Source organism: Vanellus vanellus (genome assembly GCF_965231255.1).
Source record: "Vanellus vanellus genome assembly, chromosome: 7".
In the NCBI taxonomy this organism is placed as follows: Eukaryota; Metazoa; Chordata; class Aves; order Charadriiformes; family Charadriidae; genus Vanellus; species Vanellus vanellus.
The window spans coordinates 4,018,130-4,033,629 of NC_138912.1; the positions used below are offsets into that span (position 1 = coordinate 4,018,130).

The 15,500-nt window shown below is 39.6% G+C and overlaps 1 protein-coding gene across 2 annotated transcripts in view; it reads right to left on the bottom strand.

The window, feature by feature from the left end:
• Positions 1-3,324: 3,324 nt before the first annotated feature.
• Positions 3,325-15,500, bottom strand: part of EDRF1 (erythroid differentiation regulatory factor 1) — a 30,012-nt gene continuing 17,836 nt past the window's right edge. For both annotated transcript variants that reach the window (XM_082486341.1, XM_082486340.1), the window contains 10 exons: positions 13,730-13,918; positions 12,504-12,704; positions 11,897-12,115; positions 10,576-10,799; positions 9,648-9,806; positions 9,227-9,376; positions 8,407-8,560; positions 8,021-8,136; positions 7,091-7,254; positions 3,325-4,157 (listed from right to left, as the gene is read on the bottom strand). In XM_082486341.1, coding sequence (XP_082342467.1) covers positions 3,986-4,157; positions 7,091-7,254; positions 8,021-8,136; positions 8,407-8,560; positions 9,227-9,376; positions 9,648-9,806; positions 10,576-10,799; positions 11,897-12,115; positions 12,504-12,704; positions 13,730-13,918 — 1,748 coding nt within the window. In that variant the 3' untranslated portion in view covers positions 3,325-3,985. The remainder of the gene's footprint in view (positions 4,158-7,090; positions 7,255-8,020; positions 8,137-8,406; positions 8,561-9,226; positions 9,377-9,647; positions 9,807-10,575; positions 10,800-11,896; positions 12,116-12,503; positions 12,705-13,729; positions 13,919-15,500) is intronic.

A 15,500-nucleotide genomic window follows, 5' to 3' on the forward strand; every position in this document is an offset into this window, starting at 1 on the left:
TTAAATCATAATATACTCAATTATAATCCTCGTGAAAGTCATTCATGTTGTTAGTATAGTGCTGAGGTTCATAGAATAACAGAGAAATCCTCATTTGCTCTAAGTTTCTATTAGCTTAATTCCGAGTATTTGACCTGCATTTGCAATTAGGTAAGATCCGCCATAGCCAGAATGAGAGTTCATCTGAACCCAATTATGTTAATATAAACTGAAGTAATTTCAAATTGGGTATTTGGATTCGTCAGTCAGAATGAGTACAATAAGACGACCAATTTCGCTTTGTAAAGCAGATCAATTTCTTGAGATGAAGTAGAATCCCAGAAGTACACTAATTGCTGGAAGATAACATTGAACAGTGGGAGGAATACTTCATCATTGAAGAACATCCCGTAGGACACCAGAGTCACTATGGTAACTGAAGGTAGTTGCAGGACTGTGTAGACACGTCCCAGGGAACGAAGAGAATGATTATGCAGCAGTTGTTGACTTTGCCACTTTTTTTTTTCTTTTTTAAGACAATTAAAGTTAAGCCGTTGAACATTCAGATGCAGCTGGGCAGCATCATCACAACCTAGAGTGTGCAGTACTGTTCATATCCTCATTCAAAACCAAATCCATGGCAGGGTGAGGATTTGGAAGTCTGTTCGAGTCCTCTGCAGCAGCACCACTCGCATCTCTAGTCTCTGACATAGAGAAGACTTGTGTGAGCTGGTGCCTTGGGGAGAGGGAGGGGAGACAGAGTCAGGGGCGGAGAGCAAGAGCTGGCAACAGAAGCCAACTGGGGGCTTGTGCTCCCTTGGACTATATGGCAAATTCATTTTCTAGCCTATGTTACATTGAGTTGTTTGTCCCACTCACCAGCTCAGGCCTGTTTCTACCTGTCTTCCCAGCAGAAGCGAGCGGTAGCCACCATTGCCAAGTAACCCGTACTTATCACATTTAATGTAACAACAAGAAACCAAGACCGCACAGTGCTCTAGCAGGAAATCGGGTTGCCCTACATCTGCCACATCAGATCACGTGCTCCTTGACCTATGGCAAACAGAAGATAACTCAGAAGACTTGATCTGCCACAGAAGGGGTTAACCTAAGTGAGGAGAGCTGGCTTTTGGAGTGGGATCTGGAGGCCAAACACTCAACTGATATTATATCTGAATCTGAAATTCAGACATATTGTCTGGCAATGAAAACTACCAGCTTGAAAATACCAGCTCTGTACTTTGGTTTGCAGTAATACTTAGTAATATATGTCAGAATTGCAGCAGTTCAATGGCTTTTTATCCCTTTCCAGCCAGATTCCCCATTGACACCCAGTTCTCCCCAGGCTGGGGGATTCATCTTTTTAGAAGATCCACACAATATTCAGTACAATGGGCCCTTGGTTATGTTACTCGCTATCATCCGGCCTTTAGAGCACCATGTGAGCCTGTTCCCTGTATGCAAATGCTGCTCGAAGGAAGAGCCCACGCTCCCAGCTCTGCCCTGGCGATACCCAGTCTGCCTGAGGAATTAAGAAGCAGGAGCTGTTCTCCTGCAGAGGATGAGTCTTGCCCAACTGCTACAGCATTCATAAACCACAGAGGGCTTCTGACATTTATTAGTAAGTAATCTGGCAGGGTACAGACCTGAGCTAATCTATGCGACTCAGTGAAGTACTGTAAAGAGTTACTTGCGTTTTTTTAAAGCAAGGAAGAAGAGGTTACACAATCTCCCCCAACATCATAGTAACAGAATTACTGGTTCTCAGGGCTTACACGGAGGCTCTTCTCAGCTGGCTGACAGTCACGTGCCAAATACTGAGAGCCTGCAGAGCACACACAGTCTGAAATCAGCAGGATTGGGGAAGGTGTAAATGGTATTTTCTTCTGACTACTTTTTACAGCACTCATTTTACCTTTTTATTTTGAAATTGCAGAAAAACCTCCCCACTGCTACCTTCTGCCCCTACAACCCCCACGCCTTGCCCTTCCTCCCTGAACTGTGCCTACTACCTCAAAAAAAGAGAAAGCTCTGCTTTTCAGCATGGATCTGTGCAGTGCAACACCAGTAAAATGCACTCAGGCAGGCAAAATCTCTAAGAAAGCTCATTTAGGCACCTGTGTCTGTCCCAGGAGGAGCAGAGACACACTCCCATCTGACACTTTTCTGTGGGACAGTCCTTTGAGCCTTCCCCTTGAATGAAGTGAAGGCTGCAGCAGTGCATGCACTGACCTCTCGTGTTAAGGCAGCCTGCTAAACTTGATCCGATCAGAGGGTTTTGGCTAGAATTTCCCCTTACCATCAGGAATCTGCCAGCAGCACTCAGATCACTATGCTGTTCTCTAACCAGGAATCTCCCTCTCTCTATTTTCTGCCCGTGACACACCGTTACTGATCTCTGCAGTCCTGCTTAGTCACTCCATAGCTCCTCTGCTGTGAAGAAGAGCTTTTTGTTGGGAATGTATTTCTCCTACCCCTCCCCAGTGCCAGGCTGCCTGGTAACAGTTTCAAGCATAGTGCTTTTAGCCATCTTGCTGCAGAAACCCTCTGTTCCATTTTCTGCAGCTTTGACCTCACCAAAAGTGAGGGGGGTGTACAGGGTGTTGCATGGAGCCAGTCCCCCGGTGGAAGGTAGGAAAAGGCACAGAAACTAGATCCCCACCTTCTGCCTTCCTTTTTCAAATCGGTCGTTCCAAATCAGCAGCAATAGAGCACCTGTCATCTTTCATCCTTTCATAAGGTGCTTTTGCTTCTCTCAGGTAGATTTGGGCTCTGCATTGCATCAGAAAGATCAGGTTTCTTCTGAAGACAGATCTAAGGATGCACTTGTAAAGCCACATTTAAATTGTCAGGATAGAAATTTCTACAAACTGGAGTTTTCTGGATGAAAACATGCCACATACAAAAATAAAAGCATCATTGTGTATCTCTCACCATGACAGTAAGAATCACCTCCTCAAAACAAGTAGCTTAAATACTTAATTCACTACTTGTAAGTATAGAGAGATTAAAGAACAAGTAATACATATGCATACTGTTAATACCTTTAAATAAAGTTTTATACTGTTATTGTACAATAAAGAATAACATTTATTTGTAGAAAGATATTAAAACACCAGATGTTCTACTTTTGAAACTGTTGTCTTTGGATATATATATCTTTTAAAAACCAGAGTCCTCACATGCTGAGATTAAGACTACGCTCATTTGTTAAGCCTGATTTTCCAGATTTTTTCCAGCCCCTGCTGCCTTTCAAGTAGTTTTAATTCTGTTGAGCAGTTTGCTTGTCTGATGAGGGTCATAAGTCATAACCAATAAAAACCAGACTGATTCATGGGGTTATATTTAATAAATAAGTTTTTATTTAAAAATATGCTCTCATTTATTCACAGTTTCAAGTCTGAAAAAGATAACACTATTCTTGATCAATTCAAACACAGCTAAAACCATTCACTTTCTGGGGTAAGTGAAATCCCAGTGATGGCTAATATTTGCAAGAGTCTTGCATCAAAGCTAGAAAGGCACACAGTTTTGTGCAGGATAGGAACTGTAATAAAAGTAGTGTGTCCGCATATTCAACAGAAATCGCCTTGTGCAACTTCAGTTCATGTTACAGTTAATGTGTTCCAATGAAGCCTTGCTTACAAAGTACATTTCATTAAATATCAAACCAGAACAACTGTGAGATTACATTTTTATGCAAAATATTTATATCACTGCAAAGCCCATTACCTGTAAGAGAAGAATCGTGAATTTCTCCAACATAAAAAATGGTAACGTTTATATCCAGAACCCCGATTTGGCATTTCAAACAAAGAAATGCTGGTAACTGAGCCATTACAGAGCTCTCGCAGGATAAAAAGAAATTCCTGTTCTTTCCCAGATGTACAGTGTAACAGCGTAGGCGATATTCTCACCTTCAACAAATACAAATATCACATGGGAAACCCCACCAGTGATCCCACGCATAGCAAGGCACTGTTTCTGCTGTTTTGCAGCATTTCAGTCACTGAATTCCCCCGTTACTGGCTTCACTATTCTGAGCCAGCTGTTCCAGTAAATTTAAGATTACATCTATTCGTTCTAGCAGAGTCATACTTTTGTTAGCAGTTGCACGCAACAGCAGGGAGTAAACTTGCTTGTTTGTTTTAAGAACAACTTCTTCTTCATTAATGCCCCTAAAAAGAAAACAGATAATACTATTAACCCGACCACAATATTTTATTCAGCAAATTATCAAAACAATTATTAAATAACAATATTGATGAGCACCCCTGTGAAACCACGTGGCCAGTGCTTTGATTTGAGTCTATTATTTTCTTAGTTCCCCTTTTCCTGCCATCTCACAGCACTGCAGTCAGAGCCTCTGTTTATACTGCAGGAGCGATAAGGTGTTCCAATTTTTCTTCAGCTCCAGTCTGGCCATTTCATTAACTCATAAAGCCAAGTCACATCATAAACCCTCCAAATCCAGGTCCCCATGCCAAGCCTCTATACTTTTGTCTAAGTCAGTGTCTAATCTGATCGTGCCAAACACAGACAGACACCTGAATGCTCAGGAGATGCCGTCTGTTTGCTCCCCTGCCATTAGCTCTCCCCTCTAAACCACTACAGGCATCGTTTCCCTGTTCAAGTCTGAAGCCTGTGATCTGGCCTCTTTAAGTTCCATACGTCTAAGCTACTTCCCTATCATAGAGACTATTCCCTGCTCAATATCTGTACACAAAAAAGCTTTTCCTCTTTTGCCAGTCTGCAGTCCAAGCTCCCACCAGTTTCCTCCATTCAACAAATATTGTAAATCACTTATAACGCACGTGCTGATCTTCTGCTTTAGCACTGGCACCCCTCCCCCTTCCCACCCTGCTCTGCTACATCTAATGTCCAAGACTAATAAATAAGTGACCCAAACTATAAAAAAAAAAATAAGAATGCTGTCACTGATATTATAAATAAATTAAGCCTCTACGTGTGCAGGCAGCAGTCAGTTTAATTGCAAATGCTTTGGGAATTACCAAGAAATGGTGAAGCAAATTAAATTCATAACACTCGGCAGAAACCAGACAGGTTTATTTATTAAACAGAACAGGTAGTCAATAAAAAGCCACTGAAATGCAAAGTATTTCCAGGATAAGTTACAAGAATTCCCAGAACAAAGTATTATTTTCAATTACTTCTTTCCTCCGATTTACACAGCCAAGTTCAGTTACGCTTATGCATTTCACTTTTAGAGGGTAAAACTCTGATTTCATCCAGTTTTATTGCTAGTCTGCAAGTTTCGCTATCAAACATTAATTTTACCACATGTTGTCCTGTTCTCTGCCAAAGTGCATCTGAGACCCCGAAACCGCATTTGTGAGCTCCACTTTCCTCCCTTTTCAGCCTGCTACTAAAGCAGAAGGCAGCCGTTATCTTCTACAAAGCAGAACTGATGAAACCTACGCAAGAAGTATACAAGGTACTAGAAAGCTTAAGCTAAAGGTAGTTCTAAGCTTAGTCTCAATCCACCATTGTTTAAAAAAAAGTTTTAAGATGTTACAGCAACATTCCCATTTTACCGTATTCAAACTGTAACACATACCCTATGTGGAATCTTCAGTACAAAACCCCACTGGAGAGAGACGATGATGAGAAAGTAAACGGGGGGGGGGGGGGGGACCCCCAAAACACCGAAGAGTTCTTTGTTTTACAATGCTTACCCATATGATGAGATAATGGAACTAAACCAATTTACTCAGTTACTTGGACATCTACTTGGTTATGTGGAAATTACATTTTAATCCTCTGCATTTCGCATATTCAGATCGCCACCTTGTGGAAGCTCTTTTTAAAGAGTGAAAGCACCGAACAACGTACCTACACCACCGCTAAGAAAGCACTTGGGCTTCCTTCATCTCATGTTTTTCTATTTACCAGGCTCCTACTATCAGCAGCTGAGTTACCGTGCAGAATGAATTCATTTCACAGCTTACCTTTAGCAAAATAGCACTTGCATCTGCAGTGCTTCAATCTCAAAAGCTATTAACACAACTTCCAACAAAAGAATTCTCTACAACTATACTAAATCTAATGCCACGTTTTCATAAATTACCTTTATATAACACCAGAAACATCAATCATATGCTGCTGTAGCTTCTGCAATACACATTTGCTGCTGATGTAATAAAAGGCAATTTCTGGATCCCCAAAACACCAGAAGCAAGTGGTGTAAGGAGTGACACTGCCACACCTAATCCCAACAACACTTCAAGGTCAATGCAAAAAGGAGTCCTGAACCCCAGCAGCAAGACAGAAGATTATTTCTTCCTTGCACTCCATTAGGCGTTAGAAAATTCTTTAATGCCAGTGAGTATCTTCCCCACATACATTCCTCTATTTACAGCATAACTTATGTACCTACATTTATTCTAAAGTATTTTGCTTGCTAAACTATGCTGTCACTGACGTATTTTATCATCAAGATGTATCAAAAGATCCACAGTACACAGCAGTTTCCTCCACTAACTTCAAGTGCTCTGTCACAGATGAAGACCCATGTCAGTTAAGATAAAGGACACCATATACATGTACCTCATTCCCTGAACAAACAGTTCGATTAAAAAAAAGACCATGAGAAGTATGGCAGCAAAATAATGGCAGTACAAGTTAAACTTCTTTGTGTGTGAATTTATACCTACAAAGGACATAGGATTTATATCTTCTAAAGGATAAGTTAGGTATCACACAGCATGATAAAGCATCAGTGACTCATAACTGAACCATGTGTTTCAGATGATGATTACAAACTATTTATTTTCCTATTTGAATACAGCCACTTAGTCTGACTTTTTTTGCCATCGCTCAGTCCTGGACTGCTATCAGGAAAGAGGAGAGAAAAAAACTGCCTAGACACACTCAAAGACGTTTCTTGGTCATTCCCTCAATTACATACAAAAACACAGAAAACATTCAAGATAGAGATGATCAAGGCATTTCTTGGCTCCTTCCCCACACAGAAGAGTCTTCTCCATAAAAGCATAAATATCACACTTTCTTGCATGCTTAAGAGTAGATAGTTTGGATGGATTTATGGATGAGAATCACATCTACACACACATACCAAGGCTCAACTTACCCGATTTTTTTTTTGGTCGAAGTTAACAATTTAATGGATTGGAGGAGAAGGAATGACATTCTGGACTCAAAAATACTAAGGAGTTTCAATACTTCCTCTGTGTTAAGGCCAGAAGAGGAATCATTAGGTGACATATTCTCAGCACTACTTTTATCCTTGCTTATCTGCAAGAAAAGAAAACCAGAAACCATTTCATTCAACCCCACCATTAAAATACAACTTCAACACCCACCAATTAAGTCAGACAATCACGCTTGCAGGTTTGCTTATTCTTTACAGGCATGGGACGAACATCACAGTCACTGTGACACCCTGTTTGAGGCTTCAGTAGTTCGCTCATGTCCACACTGTACACAGTTATGTCAACTGCCTATGATGTACATATATATTGGAGTATTTAGTTATAAAAATATCAGAAAGGTATGGAATAGACTGTTCAGTCTGTTGCTCAAGCAAACGCACATCAGCATATATTGCAAGTAATTACTTATTTAGACATCAAGAACCTATTAAAACTAGCTACAGATAACCTTCCACATTTTAATATTACAGTATTAAATATAGAGAGAATTCCTGTTTGTATTGTAAATACATTCTTAAGTTCTTTAAGGAAGACTTTTAAGGGCTACTAAGGGAACTTTGAGGGATAACAGAGTTGCACAGAACCTCATTCACTCAGTCAGTCAGTGTACACCCATACACGAACATGCTTTAATCCATCTCTGGATCATCTTCCGGACTAATTTTTTTTATCCACTTCCACTTAAAGGATAGAATAGAACTGCAATAGGTTCAATCCCTGCCCAAGCTATTTAAGCAACCCGCTCTACTGAAAAGTAACCAAGCAGTATCTTAATTGCCAAATGACCAGTTTTACATATGCAAGAGATACAGAGGAGCAGATAATCGCACCACTTGACTTTTGTTCACCTGTTCACTTTCTGCCACAAGCTCCTTTCTGATGAGCTGGAATGCACCCTTGGTTTTCACCATTATATCTAGGGCTCCGGACAAAGTCTTTAATTTCCCAGCACTGCTGTTCTGACCTAAAAAAAGGTAAAAACGAAGGACACAAATGTCTTAGGTTACACATTGCACTTTTTCTTCCATCCAAAGATTTCAAGAGTTTGAGAAAAGGGCATACTGTTCTAGTCAACTGAAAACCAGCAAGATAAAAACACCTCTTCTCTCTTGAAGAAAATTCTATTCTGAGAAGCAGATTACTCCTGCTCTCATATACAAAGTTCTCTAAAAATGAAATTAAATAGGTAATGGTAGTTTGGAGAGCTATTGTAGTAAGACAGAGCTGGACTTACTCGCCATCTGGAACTCTGCAAATGCCACTCTTTCCAGCTGCACACGAAGGAACTCACAGGGTGCATCCTTCAAGAGTTGGAAGAGTCGTACTGCTTTACTATAATGAAGATCAGCAAGCACACGGTGTTGTTTCCTCAAATGTTCATCGCCAACCTGCACTCAAAGTAGGGTACACAGTAAATCCCAGGCAGTTTGGATGGTCATGGGGTAGCCATTAGAAACAACTGCCTATGTTGGTACACCAACAATCATTCCCCACTTCATTTCATAATGGTTCATCTAAAAGTCTGCACATTTCTAGAATACATGACCAGCCTGCCATCTTTGAAGTTACTGTAATTTCACAGATAATGCTAACAAATTCACACCAACTAGAACCAAGTTAAGCAAAAAGAATAATAATTTGGGGGAAAAAAAATAATCAGAAAGCAGCATGCAAGTCTACATTAAGGTTTTAATAAGTTATATGCTCATGTTCTAGCAGAGGCTGTCTGGCTTAAGTATCAGAAGGGTGGCTTGGACACAAAACCAAACCAAAGAAAACAGTTATCATCAACGGCTTCTGTTACGAGAGCATGGAACTACTTCAAATAGACAGAACCATAAAGCTCAATACATTCTATAGAGGGCAGACTGCTCTTAAAAGTAACATTACATTTCACAATGACTTGCAAATAAACCACCTCACATTTCTTTGGTTAAATCATTTAAATAAATATATCCCAACTACAGGTAGAAGGATAAATATCAATCTCCACACACATTGGATATCTTAAGTATGGAACCTATACAGAAAAACAAACTAGTTTGTACTAATACCTGGTTTCTCAGGCAACTGTGGTACATTGAAGCAAGCCTGTGGTGGATGGTCGCAGCCCGATATTGGCAGAGAGGCTGACGTGCAGACACTGTATCAACATCACAATATTTCAAGGACTTCATCATGGCTTCACTAACTTCCTTCTCTATCTACAAGATAAAACCAAAAGATGTCATGTGATTACTTTGAAACAAGAACACCACTATGTGCAAGTGTGAGTGTTAAATCTCTTTTCATTAAGCAAAATGTTAAAAATGCAAGCGACTAAACATTTTACGGTTTGCAAGAACTACTTCACAAGAGTTCTTCAATCTAACGAAGGTTTACAAGTTATTCCAGTATCAATTTTGCTCACTGTTTAGTTTTTCAGGAAGATAATAGATTATTTTTTCAGATGTTGTCACAAACACTATTTATTACCTGTTCCTGAGCTTTTCTAGATAACGGAGCATAATCCTGCTGTAGAGTTGCCATAGTGAAATACGTAGTAGACAGCTCCCAGTTCACAGAATCCCAAACAGCTGGATGCACATCTCTCTTACCCAGTGATCTTAATGCCTTCAGATAGTAGTCAATAGCCTACAGATTATAAAACAATACACACACATATTACTGCTTAAGTTTATAGCAACTAGAAATTCACTTCCCTCTGCTCACTCTCAAGGAAGCATTCCAAAATAATCTGTCTGAGCCTTCTTCAGTATTTTCCTTACACCCATTTTGGTCATAACTTTAATCATGACTTGGCATACAAGTATCTAAAGGGTGGGTTGAAGAAGGATGGAGCCAGGCTCTTTTCATTGGTTCCAAGTGACAGGATGAGGGGCAATGGGCACAAGTTAGAACACAGGAAGTTCCGTTCAAATACACTGAAACAGTTCTTTACGGTGAAGGTGACAGAGCACTGGAACAGGCTGCCCAGGGAGGTTGTGGAGTCCCCTTCCCTGGAGATTTTCAAGACCCGCCTGGATGCAGTCCTGAGTAATGTGCTCTGGGCAATCCTGCTTTAGCAGGGGAGTTGGACTAGATGATCTCTAGAGGTCCCTTCCAACTCTGATAATTCTGTGATTCTGTGACTACGTATTTCTATCTCCCTCGTGTGTGCTATTGCAGTCTGTTAAACATCAAGATCTGTATGTCACAGCACTTCATATATCAGGGCAATGGAATCAAACCTCAACAACAATACTGAAGCCTATACACCACGGATTAGGATAACATGAAAGCAGGAGAGGTTTCCCAAGTTATTACATTAAGACTTACAGATGTTTACAAAAGATATTTACAAATATTCTACAATAAAAGGCATAATAGGGTATGGGCCATTCTAAAAATAGTTTGATATTACCTTATTATAATAAAGGGCCTCTTCTGGGGAAAACTCTCTTTTGAAGTCACCTTCAGTTGCGCAGTGTGCCTGAGCACAAATTCGCATCAGTCTTCCCGTGTTGCAGAGCAGAAGAGCAGCGTTGGTTGCATCATCAATTGACTCAAAATTCTGAATTCCTTTTTCAAAGCAAGAGAAGCTTTTCTTCCAGAGCTGCTGCTCTGTTGTCGATACATTTTTGCTCACTAGGGTTAAGACATGAGGCTTACCATATCATTTAAACTCTTGAAAGATACTGAACAAACATTTCCATCATGTTACTTTCTTTTTCTTGTAAACAACCTTTTCGAATTTAAGGGTAGTAAACGATTCTGAAGATCCAGTTCATGGAAAATACTCTTAAGAAAACCTCAAACGTATGAAAATCTAAATACCTAAAGTGCTCTATTACACATACCATACTTTCAAAAGAATTGTGGTAATATGACACACAAACCCCAGGGGAAATTAACAGGATAAATCACAGGGTTTTTTTTTCCACAGTAATATTCAGAGTATTGCAGTTACTTCTATAAAATTACAGTACGAAACAAGAAAAAGTGACTACTACAGACAACTGGAATTCAATATTTGAGCTTTCACTTCAGCTAAATAGCAGTCATGCAAAAACACTGAGATTATGAAAAATTACAGAATTAGATGTCCAACCCCAAGTCCTTCAAATATTAATTGGACAAACATCACAGATAATATAACTCTTACTTGCAGACAAGACATTATTGGCTTTCCTTTCACAAAACAAAACCCCACCAAACACCTTACCCTAACAAGGAAACTTAGGCAACCTCCATTTCCTCAAAGAAAAAAAAAAAAAACAAACGCAAAGCCTCAAAGATTTACTTACCAAAAAGTTCATAGACTGACTTCATTGAGACTATTCTTATGTTAAATTAAGCTTTCGCTTGTTCACACTGAGCTAAACCTAACACATCAAAAAAGCAACATGCACTCCCTTCTAGAACACAGTTGGTTTAAAGTTTCCATCATATTTTTTTTTTTTAAAGCATTCCACACACTTTGGAGAAATTCTTTTAAAGCTACGGATTTCATATTCAGTTTAGGCAGCAGTAAGTACAATGTACAAGCCACAGTAATCTATTGCAGACAAATACTTACAATGGACATTAAAGTTACATCACGTCATTACAGAAAAGTATTTAAAGAACTTTGTAGTAAATATCTTCTTTGTAATCAGAAAAACTCAAGATTTCTCGCACTGCTAGTGAACATGATCATTGTTGTAGCTCCATGAAACAGCAAGAAGTGGAAAAAGAATACTTGCCCACTCTCTCAGTCTGTACTGCAGCAGCCTGGTTCATGTAAAACACTCCAATCTCGTTCCTGATATTACCCATCCTCTTTAGTACCTGTATACGCTGCTCTGGATTTTGGTTTTTTAAATTACTGAAAAGTAAGATTTCATAAGCTGCTTCATAACATTTACAGCTGACGGAAAGTTGGCATTCCAAGTCTGTAGACAAGTCAGTAGCCCAGGCAAACACTAGAAAACAAAATGCAAAGCCTGCACGTCAGAGTATTTCCTAACAAACTTAAATCTGCAATGGTGATCATTTTGGGCATTGTCCTCCAGACTAAGACCCATATCAGAACAATCCCACAGTTTCTACAGATAAGCACAATTTACCCATTACTTATTAAACAATTACTGTCTTTAAGTATTTTACAGCTTCAGGCATGTCATAGAATGTCTTGACAACCTCCTTCCATACAAGAGGCACAGTAAGAATTCTCTGAAGAAAACAGAACTGAAGCATAATAAATCCTCCTCCAGAAATTATACTGGTGCACAGTTAGGAGGAAGCATAATGAAATTACTTATGCCTATCATATAACCGAATTATGGCAGTTATTTTATACCACCACCATACCTTGGCACCTGGATTCTCTATGAAGACTGTGTAATATTTCCTGATCTTCTTTTGTCTGGTAATTATATTCTTCAAGATATGCTGCTCTGTTGTTGGCATTTTGAGCGAGCATTAATTGGATATCCCCACAAAGGGTTAAACACTGACAAAGAAATACTAATACTTCAGGAAGCATGCTGGCGCAGAGACAACAGTAGGTATCTATTAGGAAAAAAATCCCATGGATAAGAGAGGGGGGGAAGAAAAGAATTAACCGTCAAAAGGTTTGACACAGACTGGCAATATAATTGGTTTTTATGTTACCTGTCACACTTATTCTCTGTATTCAGACAACACATGTTCTTCTAAGAAGAACTAACCCATTTTAAAGTCATAGTTGCTTTACACAGCTGACAGTTTCAAAAGAGCAACTATGTTGTTCAAGATGAGCAATGAATCTGGTAATTACAAATGCTAATCTCAGCTTTAACTAAACGAAAACTGACTTTCTACAGATTAACTCCAGTGACATATAGTCTGAATAATTAATTTCCAAAATGTACAGTTTCAACTTGATTCAAGTTTATAAAAGACTGAAAGCTGAAGAATGCTTTGAGTTATTGGTTAGGCATATTGATGCTTTGTGTTAAGCCTCCCCCCACCCCAAGCCCTACAAATACAGAAGCAAAATAGCAGTCCTATAGTACTAAGCTAATGGTATTTTCCGATTAGTTATTCTCAATATTGTAGCAATATTCTGAACAGCCTGGTTTTACTTCCCTCATTTTCCTCAGTAGTACTTGAAGATGTATTTCATTTTAGAGGAGTATCCAATTCAGCTGATGAACGAGTTTGGTATTTCTGAGAGTCAGGAATATATTTAAATGAAATGGGAACCACCAGGCATTTCCAGAGAAAAAACATGTGCTTGCAGCAATAGCACTCAGACCACAGAATACCATCTTGGTCCTGGCACCAGGACCGACTCGCCCAACATCCAAGTGCTCTGAAGCTCCAAATCCACACTCTAAGTTTCCCCTTTCTACCAAATAGAGACAGCAATTACTCTTACTACAGACTCCCCCCTCCTGAATAATAAGCTAGACACTTAGTTTAACTAAGCACACGGTTGTCAGACTTGTCACTGCATGCCACTAGGCTAAATCATGCACAAGAGAAGTTATCTGATATCGTGAAAGCTACGTACAGGCAATGGCACAGATGACAAATACGTTCTAGCAACTTACCATGGCACTGTAAAGCCAGCTTGATGTATCGTAATGCTCTCCCATATTTCTGCAGAATCATAGCAGCATCAGATAGGACATAATAAGCCTTTGACGATTTCAGAATGAGCTGAAGTTTCATTTTGTATTGCCACGATCCAGGAATCATTCCTGACTGACTGGAATGCTTACCCTTCTGAAACGAGCCCACTGTAACATGAACAGAACCTCATCAGTAAATCTCATCTCTTTAACATATGCCAGAGGTTGGACACAACTTCATCAGTATGCAGACAGAATGTAAATTGCCTTATTACAACTCTGTACAAGTAGAGTTATGCCAACTTGTCTGCCACTACATTTTTCATCTGCAAAATGGACCCAATACTTGGAACTTTTCCACATACTCCACCTGACAGGGGATGCTCAAATACAGTAAGCACAGTGACAGTGCAGCTAAATCCTCATACTTGAAACAGCTTTCAAAATACGAGTGCAGTGGCCAAGACTATTCTGTTAGGTAGCAGTAGAAAAGAATGGGAAAACTACAGGCATCATTTGTCACATTCTCCACCAAATCCTGACGATACATGCTCTGTTTCTGTACGAACAGTCTCAAAGCGAAAAAGCCTCCTTTTGTGGGTTCAGCCTCCAGCGCAGAAGGAGCTGGATAACCTGGTCCTTCCACAAGGAAAACCAATGTCTTTCTCACAGTAGTTTCAAGACATCCTCAGCATAAGATTATGAAAGTCCCTTCTTCAGTGCTGCAGCGATTACAGAACCAGAAAGAACAGGCCACTGGCTTGAGGCATACCACAGGACAGAATTTTGTCCTGACAATATCTGCACACAGAAACGAGTCTCTTGCTTACAGGTGGGCCTACAAGGCCTAACTTGCAAGCCCACTATCTTTAGAAAGTTCTAGAACTACACATTTACACTAGGACAAAGACAAATCTAATACAGTAACACCTCATGCAGTTAAAGACAGAATGCACATATACTGTATTGATACACTATTCATAAGCAGTTCTCTTCGAGAATTAAGAGCACTTATCCTTTCTATATGTAAATATATACACATAGCAGAGAAACTACATAATTTGCATCACAGGAAACAAACCAACCCACATACTGGAGAAGCAGAAGTTTTTCTCTAGGTTGAATTCAATCCTTGTGACCTAAACAAGTAGCACCATTGCTACTTCAGGGAAGAACTCCAGCAATCAACTAAAGATAAATCTGCTCTGCAGTATTTATCTCCCACAACCCCCAGGAAACACTTGTTTCTACACAGAAAAAGTTAACATGCGGACATTCTCCTTGCCAGCTGGCAAGCAGCTGCAACATGTCATCAGTTCCAAATTGTGAAGGCAGAAGACAGAGCCTGGCTGCAGGAGAGCTGAAATCAGCACACTGCTCTTGCTGAGCTGACCTAGGTAAAATTTCTCAGTAGATCTCAGTAAAAATTAGTCTCACAGTCCGTGTTAACAGTACTGTGCAGAATTTATGCAAGCTCAACACAATGTAACCTTTTGATGGAGGTGTTAAATTCTGTGGTCACATATCTGCTAAAAACTAAAACCGTATGCATACATCTCCAGGTCACTGACATTCACGAGACAATCATATAATTGGAAGAGAAATTTAAGAACACTTAAATGAGTAACTTAAAACTGAACTTGCTTATTATTTAGACATTTTCAGAGGGGGAAGGGAGGAGAAAGAAAATAATAAAGAGAACTGTAAAAATCTGCAAGACAAATTTCTTTTTGGGTTATGTTACAGGGCT